The following is a 21,253-nucleotide window of genomic DNA, read 5'->3' as shown; positions in this document are numbered from 1 at the left end:
GAAGAATTAAATGAGAAAACACGAGTAGAACACTTTGCACAGCGCCTGGCCCAGTAGAAGCTCTGGGTGCTCCCTTGCTTTCTGGTCTCCCTTCCCACCTCTCCCCCACCCCCACCTCCCCCAACACAACTTTAATGAATGTGCTTGTGATGACTGCCCCCAGATATGTAAGGACCACCTTTCCCCCCTCTCCTCCAGTATGCCTTTCTGGTGACGGCGTCTGTGCAGTTTGCTGGTGGGATCGTTATCTTCTTTGGACTCCTGGTGTCACCTGAAGAAATTGGTGAGGAGAAGCCGCCCCTTCTATTCCGAATGTCTTACTATTATGGCCAAAAGGAAATCTGAGGCCAAGAAATCGAATCTCTTTTTTCCTAGGAAAACTCTGAGCTCCTTTTAGTGAGTGAAAGGAGAACAGTACTGCCGTTTGAGTCCTGTCGACATTATAGCCAGCCCCTGGCACAGCTGGATGTGTTTGAGGGGAGTGATGCACGTCTTTTATAGATACAGGAAAATATTCGCATTTGCAAATGATTTTTATAATTGAGACACTGGCAAAGAATGAACATGGATGTATTTCTAATTTCACTTCTTGAAACATTTCTTTTCATCCATAAAAATGATTCACGAAAATGATACTTAACCTGTAGTTAAATACAGATTATATACAAACGAAACCACAGAAGCAAACAGATGTACAATTCTTCTATCTTTTGAGTATTTTTAGATAGACTGTGTGACTTTAATTGACCTTAGTTGACCTTGGTCTCTGGACCTTCGTTGCTGCTTCTGTAAAATGGAAATAAAAATAACATCACCCCATAAGTAGGGATGTATGCAGAGCCCTTCGCATGTGGTAGGCACTCCATAAACAGTGGCTGTCGCTGTTGTTTTAGGTCTCTCAGGTATTGAGGCAGAAGAAAACTTTGAAGAAGACTCACACAGGCCATTAATTAATGATGGTGAAAATGAAGACGAATATGAGCCGAATTATTCAATCCAAGACGATAGTTCTGTTGCCCAAGTCAAGGCAATAAGCTTCTACCAGGCATGTTGCCTTCCTGGAGTCATACCGGTAAGGACCGCTCACATCTCACCACAGCCAGGGAGGCATGAGAGCCTGTGATATCTCCTCTGCCTGGGATAAAGCTTCCTTAAGTATTGAGCCTCTGTTGGATACTTTATTTTAGGAATATATATTCTGAGGAATGTTGTCTAGTGCCCCTCAGCTTATCTGATCTCTAATGCAGGGGTTGACAAACCTTTTCCATGAAGAGGGAGAGAGTAAATATTTTTGACTTCGGGGAACCATCCAGTCTCTCCCCCAACTACTCAGCTCTGTAGAGCAAAATAAGCCACTGAAAACATGGGACAGTTAGGCGTGGTCAGACTTGGCCAAAGAGCCCTGCTTTCCTGACCCTGATCTGGTATGTGATTAAAAAGGCAAAACTGATATTTTTTAATGTGTGCTTTTGGGCCTTTTGAAGTATTATAGAGTTATATGTGGACCAAGTAGAAGGGCTGTGAATGGTTCCTAAGTCTGCTTTGCCCCCTTTTATTATTTATTTATTTATTTATTTATTTATTTATTTATTTATGTTTTTGAGATGGAGTCTTGCTCTGTCACCCAGGCTGGAGTGCAGTGGCGCAGTCTCGGCTCACCACAGCCTCTGCCTCCCGGGTTCAAGCGATTCTCCTGCCTCAGCCTCCGAGTAGCTGGGATTACAGGTGCATGCCACCATGCTTGGCTAATTTTTTGTATTTTTAGTAGAGACAGGGCTTCACTGTGTTAGCCGGGATGGTCTCCATCTCTTGATCTCATGATCTTCCCACTCTGGCCTCCCAGAATGCTGGGATTACAGGCATGAGCCACTGCGCCCGGCTTGCCCCCTTTTAAAGGGTCCAGAACAGAGCCCTCCACAGTCTTTCTTGGTAATGCATTCCGGTGTTTTCCACAGCCTGTGCAGTCAGGAAAGCCTTCTAACGTCTACACTAAGTCCCTTCTGCTGCAGTTTTTCTGTCTTGATGTTTCGGGTGCTCTAGCACTGGAGTGGAAGTTAAGAGGCCTAGGTTATGTTTCCAGCTTACCCACTAACTTTCTGTGACACCTGGGGTAAGTCACACAACCCGTCCGTGTGTCTCAGTTCCCCTTCCCATGGAATAGAAATTATTCCAGTCTTCCCTGGGGCCTGTAACATTGGGCTGTTGTGTTTTGAACAAGCACCTATTGTTATTTCATTTGTCAATGGTGCTTTATTAATGTGATCCCTCAGGTAGAGTGATCTGTAGGCCATCTTAATACATGCCTGTCAATCCCCTTCTGTCGGTGCCCCCAAGCTGAGAGAACTAACGTTTCCAACAGAGTTAAGTATGAGTTAAAATGTAATTTTCCACAATTCTTTAACCCAGTGATGATATATGATATAAGAGAAATGCAGGTTGCTTTAGACCTGTTCTTATGCTATTGATTATTATCTTTTAACTGGTTTTTAAAATATTCTGCTGGTAATAGTTTAATTTTTGAGAAAGAACTTTGTTGTGACTAAATATGGACTTATTTTGCTGTTCCTTTGTTCTTCACAAGCTGTTGTTCTCTGACATGGGCAGGGATGTAAAGGAAATCTAGTTAACTTAATTCCTTTGTCTTTGTAGCAGGCTGTCTGGTCAGAATGCACTCGTGATTGGGATTTGGCTCTCTAGGGGGTGGCTGTTGCCTGCCAGGGAAGCTGTTTTAAAACAAGTGATACCTAGGGAATAACTGGCAGCTCCAGGGAAAAGAATGTACTAGCCAGACACCCTTTGAAGTCAGCCCGTCTGTTCCCCCACCCTTTTTCCTTTGATGCTAAATGTCAGGATTTCCTGGTAGTAATGTGTTGAATATAGGAGTCTCAGCCCCACCACATCTTCATGCAGCTGCAGCATTTTTTCCCCTCAAGGGAGAGCCACAAGGCCGATGATGACATGTTCTTTCATTTTTGACTCGCCAGAGACTCTCTTCTTTGCCACCAGACCGGGGAATGTGGAGCTTTTGGAAACTAGTGTGAAAGGAATTATCATGCTGCTGCTTTTCTTAGACCTTGGAACTGTAGTGTAGTCCCTTTGCTCTCTGTTGTTCACAGTGTTGCCTTGGCAAGGAGTAGAATAACCAAGCCCGTTTGGCTGCTCCCAGTAAAAGCCGTGATGCTTCCTGGACTTCTTTGCCTGTGGTTAACGCTGGTTAGTGGCATGAATATCACTCATCTTTGTGTGAATAAAGAAATGTGGGCATGTGCCCTGCCTTATAGGTTCAAAACACTGGCTTGTTTCTACCAGAGAACTGATAGGAGGAGAAACTGGAGACAGCTAAGAAGTAGCCATAGGTGTTTTTTATTCCAAAGGCCTGCTGTACATGCCTGTCTAGAAGTTAACAGGAATGAAAAGCAGAGGGAGACTAGCTGAAGTCAGGCATATAGGAGTTTGTAGAGATGTTTAATTGTAAAATCAGGTTCTGTTCATCCTAAATTCCTTTATTTTGTTTTGCTTTTAAATGACATTAAAATGGTGGTCATGCTGTGCTATTTGTCCCTCGCTGATAGTTGAATGCTTTTCTTGTAGTACTCACTGGCCTACGCCTGCTTGAAGTTAGTGAATTACTCCTTCTTCTTCTGGCTCCCCTTTTATCTGAGTAACAACTTCGGCTGGAAGGAGGCGGAAGCCGACAAGCTGTCCATTTGGTACGACGTTGGAGGGATCATAGGTATGCCAGTGATGCGTCTTTTCCATAATAAAAAATTAGTCACTAGTGATCTTTTACTGGGTTGTGAAATCTGGCCTCATTTAAAGTTTTATTACTTATTCTACAGCCATTTTCCCTAAACTGTCCTACTAGTAAACAGCCAAACTCAAAAAAAAAAAAAAAAAAAAAAGAAAAAACGAGGTCCATAGAAAGGAAGACCCAGCCTAAGGCAGCGCTGTGATTTATTGGACTCTTTTTTCTTAGTCCTTTGTTGATGGATCAGTTCTTTTGTCTCAGGAAGCACATGGGAATCGCTTTAAATGCAATCCTTTCATACGGCTTTCTCAGTGATATCTTAGCTCTAAAGCTAATTGTATGTCAGAGATCCAAGTTAGAATGTGAACGTGTTCATCGTATCTACCTCCCGCCTTCCCCACCTTCCCCAGCCTAATAAGGAAGAATACACCAGTCCCCCACTTATCTGTGGTTTCACTTTTCGAAGTTTCAGTTACTCTTAATACTGTACAATAAGATATTTTCAGAGAGACCATTCACATAACTTATGTTACAGTGTATTGTTATTATTTTCTATTTTGTCGTTAGTTATTGTTAATTTCTGTGCCCACCTTATAAATTAAACTTGATCGTGGGTATGTATGTATAGAAAAAAACATAGTATATATAGAGTTTGGTACTGTCTGTGGTTTCAGGCATCCACGGGGGTCATGGAACATATCCGCTGAGGATAAAGGGGAAATACACCTTAGTGTGTAGGTCGTCAGATCATAGAGGTAGATGTAACAGCAGGGATTAATTTTTGTGAATGTTTTACAATTGTTTCATTATAAATGAAAATTTTAATAGTGGTTTTTTGCTGTAGCTAGAAGTATCAACAAGGAAGTAATAAGTATGAACAAGGAAGTAAGACAGAGGAGCAGAATGTATTTTAGTGGGTATTACTTAGATGGCTATGCCAGATCTTAATAACCTTCAATAATGTTAACATTTAGAATTGTGGTGAGACTCAACTGCTGTGAGCTTGTGAAAGCACACAGTCTATGCTAGGCAATCTTCTATTACTGTATTTGAACTTGGCTGCCCGTATTCTTAAATCCAGAGCCAAAGGTGAGGTTGCCATCTTTAGACCTCACCATATTCTGTATCCTCTGAAGTTGAAATTGTCCAGCTGCCTGCTATCTGATAAGGACACACCAGATGTCCCATAGCCCCTAGAACTCAGAATGGTGCTGTATGTGACATTGTTGCTTGAAAGATTCATATCCCTGCTTTTTAAAGATTGTGTCCTATTAGCAAACCATCACTGCTAAATTTTATTTTAGTGAATATTTACTAGCCACTTTTTTTTTTTTGGAGATGGGGGTACTGCTCTGTCGCCCATGCTGGAGTGCAGTGGCACGATCTTGGCTCACTGCAGCCACAACCTCCTGGGCTCAAGCGATCCTCCCTAAGTACCTGGGGCTAGAGTCATGCACCACCACACCCAGCTAATTTTTTTGTATTTTTTGTAGAGATGCCGTTTCACTGTATTGCCCAGGCTGGTCTCAAACTCCTGAGCTCAGGCAATTTGCCCACCTCGGCCTCCCAGAGTGCTGGAATTACAGGCGTGAGCCACTGTGCCCACCTACTGGCCTCAATATACTATAAGGCACAGTTTTTTGGTTTTTGAGACACGGTCTTCCTCTGTTGCCCAGGTTAGAGTGCAGTGGCACGATACAGCTCACTGTAGCCTCAGCCTCCTGGGTTCAAGCAGCACAATACAGTTCACCACAGCCTCAACCTCCTGGGCTCAAGTGATCCTCCTACCTCAGCCTCCCAAGTAGCTGGGAATATAGGCACGTGCTACCACGCCCGGCTAATTTATCTTTTATAGAGATAAGGGCACTGTGTTGCCCAGGCTGGTTTTGAACTCCTGGCCTCAGGCAGTCCTCCAGCCTTGGTCTCCCAAAGTGCTGGGATTATAGGCGTGAGCCACCATGCCCAGTGAGGCATAGTTCTTAATTCATTGTCTTTCAAATTAAAAAGAAAAAACAAAAATAGCATTCACAACTTGTTTTTGTAAGGGATAGCGGATGGCTTTGATAATTTTTCCTTTTTTCATGTTTTGCTGTCTGATTTGTGGTCTCCTGTCCCCATTGGTCATCATGGTAATTTAACAGTTTATTCTTAAAAGGAAGTTGTGGAGGACCCCTTTTCAGGGAGTCAGACATTTTTTTTTTTTTTTTGCGACGGAGTCTTGCTCTGTCACTCAGGCTGGAGTGCAGTGGCGCAATCTCGGTTCACTGCAAGCTCTGCCTCCCGGGTTCACGCCATTCTTCTGCCTCAGCCTCCTGAGTAGCCGGGACTACAGGCACCCGCCACCACGCCTGGCTAATTTTTTTGTATTTTTAGTAGAGACGGGGTTTCACTGTGTTAGCCAGGATGGTCTCCATCTCCTGACCTTGTGATCCACCTGCCTCGGCCTCCCAAAGAGCTGGGATTACAGGTGTGAGCCACCGAGCTCGGCCCAGCCATATTTTTTGATAGACCAGTGTCAAGCTGCTGCTAGTGAGACTAGAGGGCAAATGGGGAGCACGCCTCAGGTGAGCGAGCTAAATTAGAAGTGATTTTGATTGCTCGACACTCTGTTTGAAGGTGGAACTTTGCAAGGCTTCATCTCTGACGTACTACAGAAGAGAGCGCCAGTTCTTGCCCTGAGTCTGCTTCTGGCAGTTGGGTCCCTCATCGGGTATAGTCGTGAGTATTCGTTTGCAATTACCAATTCCTTTGCTTCCCTAATCTGGTTGGAATAAGGCATTTGTTTGGAGTCAGGGACCAGTGCTGGGGAGAGCCTGGAGACCAGCTTCAAGGCCCGATATGCCACCTTTGCATTGTCCTGTGAATGCCTGGGAAACCTGTCATCACATCGTTTTATTTGTCTTGGGAGGAAACTGGCATCTCTTTTGCTTTGTTAATTTGCCTAAAAGCTTGCTTGGGAGTGTACATGCTTTGTTTGGGAGAGGCTCCAGAGGCACGGCATTATAGCCAATAAAACAATAAACAGGGAACAGGTTTCAAAAGCGGAAAGATGGTAATTAGTAGGTTTGGTATATGTCCCTTAAGATGCTGCTGAGACCGGAGTAGAGCTTTTCTTTAGCTTTTACAAGTCTCGTTAGCTTGAGCACCAGCAAGAGGCAGACGTTATAAATCAGAGTTGAAAGAGGCAGAGAGAGTTGTCTCTTTGTTGTCTCTGGGAGTGATTTGTGAGGTCACGGAGATTCAGATCTTTGCGTACTGTTGGCAGAGGCACGTGGAGTCTGCTTTTCAAGTCACCGTGGTTTGTCTGTGTCTTCCCTCACAGGTTCTCCAAATGATAAGTCCGTCAATGCCCTTCTCATGACTGTTACAGGTACGGCACATGGCTCTGCTCCACCATGCTTCTGTTACTGTAAATTCAGAGGAAAAGGGAAACTGTTTTCTCCCTCAATTTGAGTAGTACTGAAACCTTAATTTCAGAGAATTCAAATTTTAAAAGGAAAAACGTCTCCTTTTCCAGATTCTTTTTCTCTGCTGTTTCTTACATGACCTCCTCAGTCCTATTGTGACAGAAGCGGTCCCTATTGACAGAGATTTTCTAAGATTTTTGATTACTGCCCCAGCTTCTGCTCTTACTTCTAGAAGTGACTTAGAAAGATGCCACATGGGAGACCAATTCACCAGCTTTCAAAAAAATCCACAATAGCTCATGTCTCCTCCTGTGTTGGAATTGGTCAGCATTTTGTCACTTGAGCACTAGATAAAATAGTAGGGTGCATTTAGGGACTATGTTATAGAAAAATTACTTATTTTATTTATTATTTATCTATTGAGACAGAATCTTGCTCTGTTGCCCAGGCTGGAGTGTAGTGGCGCGATCTCACCTCACTGCAACCTCCACCTCCTGGGTTCAAGTGATTCTCCTGCCTCAGCCTCCTGAGTAACTGGTAATATAGGCGTGCACCACCACGCCTGGCTAATTTTTGTATTTTTAGTAGAGACATGGTTTCACCATGTTGCCCAGGCTGGTCTCAAACTCCTGACCTCAGGTGATCCACCTGCCTTGGCCTCCCAAAATGCTGGGATTACAGGCGTGAGCCACCATCCCCAGCCAGAAAAATTACTTATTTTAAACTTTCTAATTTTATCTTTATTTTTGAGAAAGAGTCTCGCTCTTGTCACCCAGACGGGAGTGCAGTGGTGTGATCTCAGCTAACTGCAACCTCTACCTCCTGGGTTCAAGTGATTCTGCCTCAGCCTCCCAAGTAGTTGGGATTACAGGTGCCTGCTACCATGCCTAGCTAATTTTTGTATTTTTAGTAGAGACACCGTTTCACCATGTTGCCCAGGCTGGTCTCGAACTCCTGACTTCAGGTGATCTGCCCACGTCAGCCTCTCAAAGTGCTGAGATTACAGGCATGAGCCACTGTGCCCGGCCAGAAAAGTTACTTATTTTAAACTTTAGATCATGCTTGGGAGAGTGAGCTGCTCACTCTACTTGGGGTACATGGAACTGATTCCAGCAGTGGGACCAGATTCACCTGGGCCATCCCATGTCTGATTCATGCGCAGCCTCACTGAGAGCAGTGGCAGATAGAGTCACCATTTCAGTGGCTTTTTCCTCTTTGCTCTTTTTTTTCAATATTCCTGGTTGAATTTGTGTAGTGGAATGATCATATGATGCAACTCTACCATAATATAATTTATTTGACAAGCTAGTGCAATTAGTTATTAATGAATGTAAACTTCGCAGGATTAGAAAGGCTATGTATTTCACTATATTTTTGTATCTTTGGGTTCTACAAAATATACTAGAGTGTCACATAATTCAAGAAGGGATTTCAGGAACGTGGATGTTAATTATCTATTAATAGTTTGAAAATGATACTATCTGGGGGTTTCCTTTTTTTTCCGCTTCTCTCCAACATATTAAGAAAACTATTGGGATATTATTTTGCCTTATGCAGTAGATTGCTAGTGGTTGTGAATTGTGTTTTAATAAGAACCTGTTCTGTTTATGACTTCAGGATTTTTTATTGGTGGACCTTCTAATATGATTAGTTCTGCTATTTCCGCGGACTTGGGTCGCCAGGAGCTCATCCAAAGGAGCAGTGAGGCTTTGGCCACTGTCACAGGAATTGTTGATGGTTCGGGGAGCATTGGAGCTGCAGTGGGCCAGGTGAGAGAACAGGAGAGTGGCTGGGATTCTGGTGTCTTCCCTCAGAGGCGGCTGAATGTGAACCTGCCCTCTGGGCCTCGGTAGGTGGCACTCTTGTGCTGTAGAACGCTGTTCCCAGAGCCCAAGGACTTCCATCTCCTCTCAGGACCAGCTGATGCATCCTAATGTAGAAGGACTCTCCACTGTTTTTAATTCCTTTTTTCTACTTATACTTCTAGATTCTTCCTGTCTGCAAATAAGCTAAGACCTCGTAAGACAGACAGGTCCTTCTGCCCCAGCCCACCACCCCCTTCTTTCTTTCCAGGCTGAACTTGGTGTTCCATGGTGGGGGGTGCTTCTTGTTATCCCCACCTGGCATGTGGACCCCACCATTGCTGTCTCCCGTCTCCCTCTCCCAGACACTCTACTGCATGCGCGTTCCTTCCTGGGCCCCGCCAGACATGGCCATGGACTCTGCAGCTGTTTCTGAATCACTCGCTCTGCTTCCTGTGTGTCCAGAAATCTCTGACTGTATCTCAAAGAGTGGCCCATAAGTGTCTGGTATCAGAATCATCTGGGACACTCATTAAAGTACAGAACACCAAGTGTACTACAGACTCGCTGAGTTCAAACCTACGGATCTGTATTTTCAACAAGGCTTCTTGGTGATTCTTCCGCACTCGGATGTTTGAGATCCCTACACTAAGATTGGCCTACTAAGAATTATTTACACTGAGTTTTTTTTTTTTTTTTTTTTTTTTTATAAATTCAGGCTTTCTCTGGGACAGATATTTCTTTTCTGGCAGAGTCATGAGTCATGCCTCTTCTAGGATATACCACTACAGATTGTAGAGTACTAATTTTGTAGAAAGATGGATCTGAGAGTCATCTGTATGGATAAAAATAGTTGAACCTGTGGAAGTGAATGAAACATTTAATAGGGAAAGAGAATGTTGGCTGAGCCTCAGGGAATGCCCAGTGGTCAAAGAAAGAGGAAGGCAGCAGAGTAACCTGTAGTCAAGGGAAGTGCGTTTGAGAAGGCGTTAGTAAGGTCATGGATGTAGAGAGGTCAGGAGAAAGAGAACTGAAGGATTTGTCTCTTAGGCTCTTAGTTTTGACAACTAGGAGGTCATTAATAACCTTGAAGATTATTGTTACTTGCTTGGTGGGGGTGAATTGCTGATGTCTGATTGCTAGTGGTTAATGAGAGACAAGTATTGAGGTAAAGTAAGCCACATTAATACTTTGACTACCTAGCCGTATTTTAATAGTCTATATGCACTTGTTAATGTCTGTCTCTCCCACTGTAACATAAGCTTCCTGAGCGCAGCATTTTGTTGTATGTTCTTCTGTCACCTTAGTACCTAGAGCAGTGCCTGGCACACAGTAGACATTACTTGTGGAATGAATGATTGATATGCTTAGCATATTTGATTATAAGACTAAAGGGCAAAAATCCCCAAAGAAACAAAAACCTTAGCAAAGGCTTGAAAAATACGCTTACCTGATCATGCTCTGGAGCGGGAATCGAAAAATGCTCCCAGCCATCAGTTCAGACGTCTTCATCTATGGGGTAGAGAGTGGCTGCATTGGGCATCCTTTTCTGACATTATATTATTTTAAGTTATCCTTCCTTATGAATGTTTTCTTCACTAACTAAATGGGTGCATTATAATGAGTATTTCAGAGAATTTGCTTTTATTTAGATTGCCTCACCTGCCAGTATCCGGATCCCTCACTGTGAACTTGGGTCCTAGACTGACCTTCATGGTTGGGGAAGCATGTCTGGAGTAAATCACTGTTAGCTTTACTCATTCCTCTTCCATGTTGAGTTTTGAATGATTTCCCATTGCCTAAGGGGTGAAATCCCAAACTCTGTCACTTAGCGTTAAACTCTATCAGCCCTGTCCTTAGCCAGTGTACTAATTTACCCTGAATAACTTTGTTGCCCCATCTTTCCCCGACTTCCCAAGTAAATAATTGTTTCTCCTTCAGGTTGCCATAGCAGTTGATGCGGTCCTGTAGTAGGCACCTGTCATGGTGTAAAGGTGATGCACCGTGACAGGTACTCTGCATGTTTCCTTCATCTTTGTATTCCCAATCCTTAGTGCTTTTGTTGACACATACTAGGGGTTCAGTAACATTAAATTGCAGTATCTGCCCAAGAGAAATGAGAACAAATGTGCACATTAAAACTTGTACATGAGGCTGGGTGTGGTGGCTCATGCCAGTAATCCCAGCACTTTGGGAGGCCAAGGCAGGAGGATTAATTGAGGCCAAGAGTTCAAGACCAGCCCAGGCAACATAGTGAGACCCTCATCTCTACAAAAAATAAAAAGTTAGCTGAGCATGGTGGTATGTGCCTGTCCCAACTACTTAGGAGGCTGAGACGGGAGGATCGCTTGAGCCTGGGAAGTCAAGGCTGCAGTGAGCCATGATCACACCACTCCAGTCCAGCCTGGGTGACAGAGCCAGACCCTGTCTCTCTCTCTTTTTTTTTTTTTTTTTGAGACAGCATCTGGCTCTGATGCCCAGGCTGGAGTGCAGTGGCAGGATCTTGGCTCACTGCAACCTCTGTCTTCTGGGACTCAAGCAATTTTCCCACCTCAGCCTCCCAAGTAGCTTGGACTGCAGGTACCCACCACCACGCCCAGCTAATGTTTGTATTTTTTTTTTTTGTAGAGACAGGGTTTCACCACGTTGCCCAGACTGGTCTCAAACTCCTGGGCTTAAGTGATCCTCCTGCCTCAGCCTCCCAAAGTGCTAGGATTACAGGCACGAGCCACTTGCCTGGACAAGACCCTGTCTAAAAAAAAAAAAAAAAAAAAATACAAAGTTGCAGTCAGTTTGGAGCTCCCCTATGCTTCCTGTAGTGGATGATGAGACCTCTGCTTTTTTGCTACACATGATGTGATCTAATATAAATCACATAGTCGTTCTGCATTAATTTTTTTCACGTGTACATTTCAGTAATAATGTGATTGAAGAATGCTACCCTTTTGTGTCTGTGGCCAAATTGATTTTTGACAAGGGTGCCAGGACCATTCAATGGGGAAAGGATGGCCTCTCAATAAATAGTATTGGAAAACTGGATATCCATGTGAAAAGAATGAAGTTGGAGCTGAGGAGTAGGGGAGGAAAGGAAAAAAAAAGAAAGAATGAGGTTGGACCCTAACCTTACCTCATATGCAAAAATTACCTCAAAATGGATTAAAGGCCTAACTTGAAGAACTTGAAATTATAAAACTCATAGAAGAAAACAGGGACAAATCTTCATGACAGATATGTACAAATGGCCAATAAGCACATGAAGAGTCTCAGCATCCTTAGTCATTAGGAAAATGCAAATCAAAAACACAGTGAGCTGTGACTTCATACTTAATACGATGGCTGTAATTAAAAAACAAGAAAGGTGACGTGTTGGTGAGGAGGTGCAGAAATTGGAGCCCTGCATTGCTGGTGGGAATGCAAAATAATGCAGCTTCTGTGAAAAATACTTTGGTGCCTCTTCAAAAAAATTTAAATAGAATTACCATATGACCCAGCAATTCCACTCCTAGGTATTTCCCAAAAGATTGAAAACTGGGGGCTGGGCACTGTGGCTCATGCCTGTAATCCCAGCACTTTGGGAGGCCGAGGTGGGCGGATCACTTGAGGTCAGGAGTTCGAGACCAGCCTGGCCAACATGGTGAAACCCCGTCTCTACTAAAAATACAAAAATTAGCTGTATGTGGTGGCAGGTGCCTGTAATCCCAGCTACTCAGGAGGCTGAGGCAGGATAATTGCTTGAACCTGGGAGGCGGAGGTTGCAGTGAGCCAAGATCACACCACTGCACTCCAGCCTGGGTGACAGAGGAAGACTCCGTCTCAACAACAACAAAAAAAAAAAACAAAAAAAAACTGGGACTCAGATATTTGTATGTCAACATTTATTGCAGTATTATTCATAGTAGCCAAAAGGTGGAAACAACTTGGGTCCATCAGCAGATGAATGGAGAAACAAAATGTGGTATATCCATACAGTGGAATACTAATGAGCCATTAAAAAGAAATGAAGGGAGGTTACAGTGAGCTGTGATCATACCATTACACTACAGCCTGGGCAACAGAGAAAGACCCTGTCCCTTTTAATCCCAGCACTCTGGGAGGCTGAGGTGGGTGGATTACCTGAGGTTAGGAGTTCGAGACCAGCCTGGCCAACATGGTGAAACCTCGTCTCTACTAAAAATACAAAAATTAGCCCGGGTGGTGGGGGTGGGGTGTGTGTGGCACCTCAGCTACTTGGGAGGCTGAGGCAGGACAATCAATCGCTTGAACCTGGGAGGAGGAGGTTGCAGTGAGCCAAGATCGCACCACTGCACTCCAGCCTGGGTGACAGAGCAAGACTCCATTTCAAAAAAAAAAAAAAAGTCCGGGCTCAGTGGCTTACGCTTGTAATCCCAGCACTTTGGGAGGCTGAAGTGAGTGAATCACCTGAGGTCAGAAGTTGCAAACCAGCCTGGGCAATGTGGTGAAACCTCATCTCTACTAAAAATACAAAAATTAGCCGAGCATGGTGGCTCACACCTGTAATCCCAGCTACTCGGGAGGCTGAGGCAGGAGAATCACTGGAACCTGGGAGACAGAGGTTGCAGTGAGCAGAGATTGCTCCACTGCACTCCAGCCTCGGTGACAGAGCGAGACTCCATCTCCAAAAAAAAGGAGTGAAGTTCCAATGTAGTTTACCTTGAAAGCATTATGCTAAGTTAAAGAAGCCAGACATAAAAGGACAAATACTGTGATTCCATTTACACGAAATATCTAGCATAGGCCAGTTCATGGAACCAGAAAGAAGAGGTTAGCAAGGGCTGGGGAGATGGGCAGTTAACTTCTTAATAGGAACAGAGTTTCTATTTGGATGAGGAAAAAGTTTGGAAATAGATGGTCGTGGTGGTTGTACAACATTATGAATGTAACTGATACCACTGGATTGTACACTTAAAAATGGTTAAAATGGGCCGGGCACAGTACGCCTGTAATCCCAGCACTTTGGGAGGCCGAGGCGGGCGGATCACAAGGTCAGGAGATCAAGACCATCCTGGCTAACGTGGTGAAAACCCATTTCTACTAAAAATACAAAAAATTGGCCGGGTGAGGTGGCAGGCACCTGTAGTCCCAGCTACTCGGGAGGCTGAGGCAGGAGAATGATGTGAACCCGGGAGGCAGAGCTTGCAGTGAGCCGAGATTGCGCCACTGCACTCCAGCCTCAGTGACAGAGCGAGACTCCATCTCAAAAAAAAAAGAAAAAAAAAAAGGTTAAAATGGCAAATTTTATGTAACTTATATCTTACCATAATAAGAGAAAAAAGAAAAGTGCAATTAGATCCTTTTCAATAATTGAAAGTAAAGTAAAAGAATATGCTGTAGGATGCAAAGGTAGTACTGCAACACTGTGAGCAAACAGCCTAATTGGAAAATGAGTGGCATACTTAAAGACAAACTATTTTTGAGGCATCAATTATAGTACCTTTCATTGGAAGAAAGAATGATTAAATGGGAGTGGCTTGCGGATGTTCATCTTCCTCTCTAAATAGCAAAGTGAATAAAAATAAACCTTCTGAACTGACAACTTCTATTATACAGTTTTTCCATTTCTCTGCATGCTTAAATGGGCCATTAATCACAGCAGGCACATGTATGTGGAAGAGCTTTGTAAACTGCAAAACATACAAATCCTGTTCCCTTCTTATTTTCTAAAATAGCCATGTTTAATCTACTTTTTAGCTACTTCCTTTTATGAATTTATAAATAATTATATTGTAATTTTTTTTCCCTCCCTTTCAGTATTTAGTGTCTCTTATCCGGGACAAGCTAGGATGGATGTGGGTTTTCTACTTTTTCATTCTCATGGTAAGTATGTGCCCCTTTAAAAAAAAAAAAAGTCATTTTTCTATTAATTAAGTTCAAAGCATTTACTTAAGTCACTTCAGCAAAATTTTTGATTGCTTTTAAAGGCTGCTTTGTGAAAAGTAACATTTTATTAGTCTAAAAGACACATTCTTCTTCTTCTTTTTTTTGAGGCAGAGTCTCGCTCAGTTGCCCAGGCTAAAGTGTGGTGGCGCGATCTCGGCTCACTGCAGCCTCTGCCTCCCGGGTTCAAGCGATTCTCCCACCTCAGCCTCCCGAGTAGCTGGGATTACAGGCGCCTGCCACCACACCCAGCTAATTTTTGTATTTTTAGTAGAGACGGGGTTTCATCATATTGTCCAGGCTAGTCTTGAACTTCTGACCTCAGGTGACCCACCCGACTCGGCCTCCCAAAGTGCTGGGATTACAGGCATGAGCCACTGTGCCTGACCTCACATTCTTCTTTCTTTTTTTTTTTTTTTTTTTTTTTTTTGAGACGGAGTCTTGCTCTGTCACCCAGGCTGGAGTGCAGTGGCGCGATCTCGGCTCACTGCAAGCTCCGCCTTCCGGGTTCACGCCATTCTCCTGCCTCAGCCTCTCCGAGTAGCTGGGACTACAGGCGCCCGCCACCACGCCCGGCTAATTTTTTGTATTTTTGGTAGAGACGGGATTTCACCGTGGTCTCGATCTCCTGACCTCGTGATCCGCCCGCCTCGGCCTCCCAAAGTGCTGGGATTACAAGCGTGAGCCACCGCGCCCGGCCCACATTCTTCTTTCTAAGGAAGAAAAAGGCTCTCAGTTTGCTCTTGACCTGAGTCTAATGAATATTGCCACTTATGATTTCAGAAAAACAAGAAGAGACTTATTTAAAGTATCACCAGCCCCTAATCAGTACACTTTTCTAGGCTACCCTCTATCTGCTGAATATAATTTAGGAATTCTGAAGTAAATTACAATGTATACCAAGCAACACTGAGTTAAGAGAGAAGCATTGCTATAATTAACACTGTCATGTTTCCTGGTTCTAAAATGTCGATAGTTTCTTGAGGAAATATTTATGATGCCCTAGACATTCTTGGCTGGGATTCTTTACTTTCTTGGAAATAGCCAATACAGAGTAAGGCCTTGTTTATTTTTATTTATTTATTTTTTTGAGACAGGTCTCATTCTGTCACCCAGGCTGGAGTGCAGTGGCACGATCACAGCTCACTACAGCATTGACCTCCTGGGCTCAGGTGGTCCTCCCACCTCAGCCTCCTGATTAGCTGGGACTATAGGTGTGTGCCACCACGCCTGGTAACTTTTTGAATTTTTCCTAGAGGTGGTTTCACCATGTTGCCCAGGCTGGTCTCAAACTCCTGAGGCTTTGTGCTTCTAAAATACTGCTCTCTGTTATGAGCTGTGACATACTCAGGCACGTTATTGTGGGACAGTGCTCAAGACAGGTCTACCTGAGAGAGTCTGGAAGGCACCAGGGATGCATTCAGTATCCTGTCCTCAAATCCAGGGCACTGTAATTGAAGGTAGCCTCCACCACCCCTACTCCAGGCAGCTGTCCTCTTGCTGTGGTCAAGGAGCCCCAGGATAGTCCAGCTCCAGGAATACCTTGGAGCTTTCATCTAATTCCCATCTAGCTTTCAAAGACTGGGCCATGTAACTTGTGTTCCATTTCTGACATCCATGCTAAGTAGAGGGAAGTATCTTGTGATGAACTTTCTGATGTGATCATACTAGGAATTGTAGTAGAAAGAAAACTTTATCTATTATAAAGATCATTGTTGTTAATCTGAGCCTCTGGTCTCAGTTCTCTGCTCCGCCTATGGCAAATTGTTTGTATGTATTGTTCTTTTTTTGGCAACTGAAATGCGATGTTGAGTGTTTTGTAATATTAGCCATAATTTTCAAAATCATTTTCTAATTCATTGAAGATTAAACATTATCTTTGTATGAAGTCAAAATGAATGTAATTGTCCAAATCCATTATTATGTTCGAAACATGACACTCTAACAGAAGTAAATTGTTGCTGCGTATTTAATACTATTTTCTCTTCACAGACAAGTTGTACAATTGTGTTTATCTCGCCATTAATAGTGAGGGAAATATTCTCTCTCGTGCTAAGGAGACAGGCTCACATATTGAGGGAGTGACTGGTGCCCGCGAGACAGAAAGAACAATGTCAGCCACATCAGGACCACTGGGGCTTCGGGTCTGCCCTAATTTGGGTTTGTCTAGGAGCTCCAGCCTGATCTTGGATTGTCAGGCATCTCTCAACACTGCCAGCCACCTGAGATGCTGACCAGCGGTGAAGGCTGCACTAGTTTTCTACACTACAGGAATTATTGTTGATGATTTTTGCTGTTGTTTCATGAATGTGCCGAGTGACTTCTGACTCTGCCAGCATCTTTGACCTCTGACTCTGCCAGCGTCGTTGTTTGGCCTATTGAGGTTTAGCGTTTTAACCTTAACTGTTGTTTTGGACTTGAACTTTCTCTAGCCTTGAGAATGGAGTGAACAGGAGGCAAAGCCACGCGTGGTTTATGTTGGTGATATGTTCCACAAATGGAAGAGATCATTGCATATTGCTTTGGTAATGAGTTTACAGAGAGTGGCTCATCTTTGAAGCATCAAATCCTGATCAAATGCTCAAGCTGGACCGAGCTGCAAGCCTGCCTTGGACAAAGAATCCCTCTGTTCACTGTGGTGGGAAAGATCACACTACATGCCTGTTGATTGGCTCAGTCACTCTGTGTCCGATCTCAACGTCATTCAGCTCTAGAAGCATGAATAGCTTCAAATTATTGTCAACTTGTTCTCTTCCATCTTCATTCAAATTAACTTTGACTCCTGGAAGTATTTAGTCTTCCTTTCAAGGACCATAAGGTACATCAGTTATCTTGAACATTCTGACGTGTGAAGGACTATAAGGTACATCAGTTATCTTGAACATTCCGACATGTAACTCACAGCCGAAGCACTCCATCCCGGATTTGTTGTCTGGGAACTTTAGGATCCTCTAGGAAGCTAATCTGCTTAGTCTATTTTTAGAGGATTGATCTCTGGCACAACCAGCTTCCTGGAGTTACCTCAGCAGAAGACTAGAATTAGAGAAAAGGGAAAGACCTTTTTTTCTAGTAAGTGTCAAGTACAGATGCTCTTTGACTTATGATGGGGTTATGTCCCAGTAAACCCATTGGAAGTCAAATGCATTTAATACCCCTGACCTACTGAACACCACAGCTTAGCCTCGTCCACCCTAAGTGTACTCAGAACACTTAGAATTGCCCACAGTTGGGCAGAATCATCTAACACAAACTATTTTATAATCAAGTGTTGAATATATCATGTAATTTATTGAATATCATACGTTATGTTGAAATTGCAACCATTTCGCACCATTGTAAAGTCCAAAAATCAGAAGCCGAGGACTGTCTGTACGTGACATTGAGTCACATGAATGGATTACTAGGGCCTGAGGGGTGTCCGTTCTTTAGAAAAATGTAGAGTATATGTATCTTCAGGGCTGTGAATTCCATACTAGTTATCAATATTTTCAGATCATTCTATATATATATTTTAAATTATACAAGCAAACTAGGAGGAGAATGTGCAATTTTGAGGGATACCTAATTTGCATTGGGTTAGGGGATATTTTTCAACCTCTTGCTTTATACTTTGATATGGGGTGTGTTTATGAACTTGTTAATGTTATTTAATCATGCAGATTTCCAATCAGTGTGTTGCTCATTTACTGACAGAAAAGGAAAATACGAAACACAGAAAGGGAAAATAAACTGACTTTTATAATGAATCTCCATTTCTTTACTTAAATCTATATACCAGGAGCACTGAGATTTAGAATGTGATCAGTGCCCTTATGTTTCCTGATACTGAGCGCTCCCGGGTGAGCGCACACTGACCCACAGCATTGCTGGGTCACGTGCTCCCTCACCTGAGGTGCTAGGGTGGCTTCGTTTCCATCTGTTCTGTGAAAACTTGCCCTTTCCCACTGTGGAAGACTGTGCTCAGTTTGGATGAATTGCCCGGTTGTAAGTTAAGGGCCGTCTGTTTTCTCATTGAGCTTCTTGGCTGGCGTTTGGCTCAGAGTTTCCTTTCCAGCTGCACTGTGGGTGTGGTCTCATCTTTGTGTCCCCATGCCAGCCAGTGTTTTCTTACCCAGTTGAACCTTAGATCGGTGACTGTTCCCCTGACCTTTCTATGGCCCCCGAGCTGTACTGAAATGAAACCATTTAAAAAATTTTTTTGAGACAAAAGTCTCGCTCTGTCACCCACACTGGACTGCAGTGGCACGATCATGGCTCACTGCAGCCTTGACCTCCTGAAGTCAAAAGCGATCCTCCCGCCTCAGCTCCCAAGGAGCTGAGACTAGCCTCCCAAGTAGCTGGACCGTGTGCCACCATGCCTGGCTAATTATTTTTAGTCTTTTTATTTTCTGTAGAGACGAAGTCTCACTGTTACCCAGGCTGGTCTCAAACTCCTGGGCTGAAGCAATCCTCCCACCTTGGCCTCCCCAAGTGCTGGGATAACAGGCATGAGCCACTGGGCCTGCCTAAAATGAAATTACAAATCAATGCTTAGCACTGGACAACATGAAATAAGGATACATTCCCTTATTCTAGTTCTGCCAGTCTGCACAGGATTTAACTTTTTTTTTTTTTTTTTTGAGATGGAGTCTCACTCTTGCCCAGGCTGGAGTGCACTGGTGCAATCTGAGCTCACTGCAACCTCCACCTCCCGGGTTCAAGCGATTCTCCTGCCTCAGCCTCCCAAGTAGCTGGGACTACTAAGGCACACGCCCGGCTAATTTTTGTATTTTTAGTAGAGATGGGGCTTCGCCATGTTGGCCAGTCTGGTCTCTAATTCCTCAAGTGATCCACCTGCCTTGGCCTCCCAAATTGCTGGGATTACAGATGTGAGCCACTGCGCCCAGCCAGGATTTAACTTTAATGAACATGTAAGAGTTCACTTTATTTTCTTCTTAATATCTTCTCCCTTGAAAAGGGAAGAGAAAACCATAGTGAAAGCGAATTTGAAAATGCATCCTTTCCTCAGAGCCAGATCGTTGATGCTCACTAGGTTGAAATAAAATGCTGCGGTCTGCCTTTTCTTTTCAGAAGGTGTTTTTTTTTTTCTTACAGTTTCAAAGGAGGAAATGTCTCTCCCTACTCCTGCTTATTCTGTCCTTTCCTGGTTCCCGAGGAACCAGAGTGCCACAGTCAGCATTCCTGCAGCAGTGTTGGAGGAGCTGCTGTGCCTCATGATGTTCTGTAGGATGGAGAATGTGCAACACTCTCAGTCCTCCTTTGCACCCCTTCCCTTTTCCCTTTCCCCCCTTTTTTTTCTTTTTTTGAGACAGGGTCTTGCTCTGTCACCCAGGCTGGAGCACAGCGGCACGATCATAGCTCACTGCAGCCTCAACCTCCTGGGCTCAAGCAATTCTCCCACTTTAGCCCCACTCCGAGTAGCGAGGGCTGCAGGTGCACACCACCACACTCAGCTAATTTTTAAAAATTTTTTTGTAGAGAAGGGGTTTCGCTGTGTTTCCCAGGCTGGTCTCGAACTCCTGAGCTCAAGTGATCTGCCCACCTCAGCCTCCCAAAGTGCTGGGATTACTGGCATGAGCCACCGCACCCAGCCCCCTTCTTCAGAACCTCCAGAAGTCCTCCTGCCTCCCAAATCAATACATGGTAAAGCCTTTTCTTTTCCCTACTGGCTTTTCTGACTAATGTCCTAGTTTTCTTTTTGCAGCTAAACACTTTGAGCTAGTAGTATCTGCTGCCTTCCTGTCTGTACTACTCATTTCCTCCTCAACTAGGTAGCTATCTGTCTATCTGTTGGCCCAGGACAGTCCTGGTTTATACCTGTCATTCACTGTAATTATCAATGGCACTTCCTTTTGCTCTCCGAGTGTCCTGGTTTGGACCCCTTATCTCTAGCCTGTGGCCTCTCATCACCCTACAGAAACCATGCATTGAGGGTCATTGAATTTTGAGATTGTTTTTTCCCCTCATCCCGTATTTGTGCTTGACACCTGTAACCACTTCATGTTTCCCAGGACTTTTTCTTCTTTGGCTTCTCTGGCATTTTAATTTATCGAATCTTCTTACTGACTATCCCTTTTCCTGGGTTCTCTCTTCTGCTCCCCCTGTGCTGGTTTCCTTTCTACTTTCCATGATGAGCTATTTTTGTAATCTACCAATAACCCTGTCAAGTACTTAATGAACAAGAAGCCACTAAAGAGAGGAATGGCATCTGTTTGTTAATGACTATCTGGTGTATAGTTAAGAACAGCCGGTCTCGGGGGAGGGGAATGGGCTCGACTTATATAATCCCAACCCCTTCTCCCCTCCCCACACAGACCACTCTGCCAGTTTGCTGCATTAATCGTTTTCAACTTTTTAGGTCAGAAACTCTTTTGAGAATCTGAAAGCCACTTAATGTCTCC

At 43.9% G+C, this 21,253-nt stretch overlaps 1 protein-coding gene across 14 annotated transcripts in view; it reads left to right on the top strand.

Annotated features, from left to right (window-relative positions):
* Window positions 1-21,253, top strand: part of SLC37A3 (solute carrier family 37 member 3) — a 77,512-nt gene that overhangs the window by 35,489 nt on the left and 20,770 nt on the right. For 2 of the 14 annotated variants that reach the window (XM_055284238.2, XM_055284247.1), the window contains 8 exons: window positions 199-283; window positions 894-1,072; window positions 3,592-3,733; window positions 6,365-6,466; window positions 7,071-7,118; window positions 8,773-8,924; window positions 14,727-14,792; window positions 16,845-18,598. In XM_055284238.2, the coding sequence (XP_055140213.1) occupies window positions 199-283; window positions 894-1,072; window positions 3,592-3,733; window positions 6,365-6,466; window positions 7,071-7,118; window positions 8,773-8,924; window positions 14,727-14,792; window positions 16,845-16,937 (867 nt within the window). In that variant the 3' untranslated portion in view covers window positions 16,938-18,598. Of the gene's footprint in view, window positions 1-198; window positions 284-893; window positions 1,073-3,591; window positions 3,734-6,364; window positions 6,467-7,070; window positions 7,119-8,772; window positions 8,925-9,142; window positions 9,835-14,726; window positions 14,793-15,949; window positions 18,599-21,253 lie in introns of those variants that run through there. The other 12 variants (XM_055284240.1, XM_063641661.1, XM_055284237.2 and 9 more) reach the window with 11 other exon arrangements.

This window comes from Symphalangus syndactylus, chromosome 6, assembly GCF_028878055.3.
Source record: "Symphalangus syndactylus isolate Jambi chromosome 6, NHGRI_mSymSyn1-v2.1_pri, whole genome shotgun sequence".
NCBI classification, from domain to species: Eukaryota; Metazoa; Chordata; class Mammalia; order Primates; family Hylobatidae; genus Symphalangus; species Symphalangus syndactylus.
The sequence above is the reverse complement of the archived record's forward strand: the minus strand, read 5'-3'. Positions and strand labels throughout refer to the sequence as shown.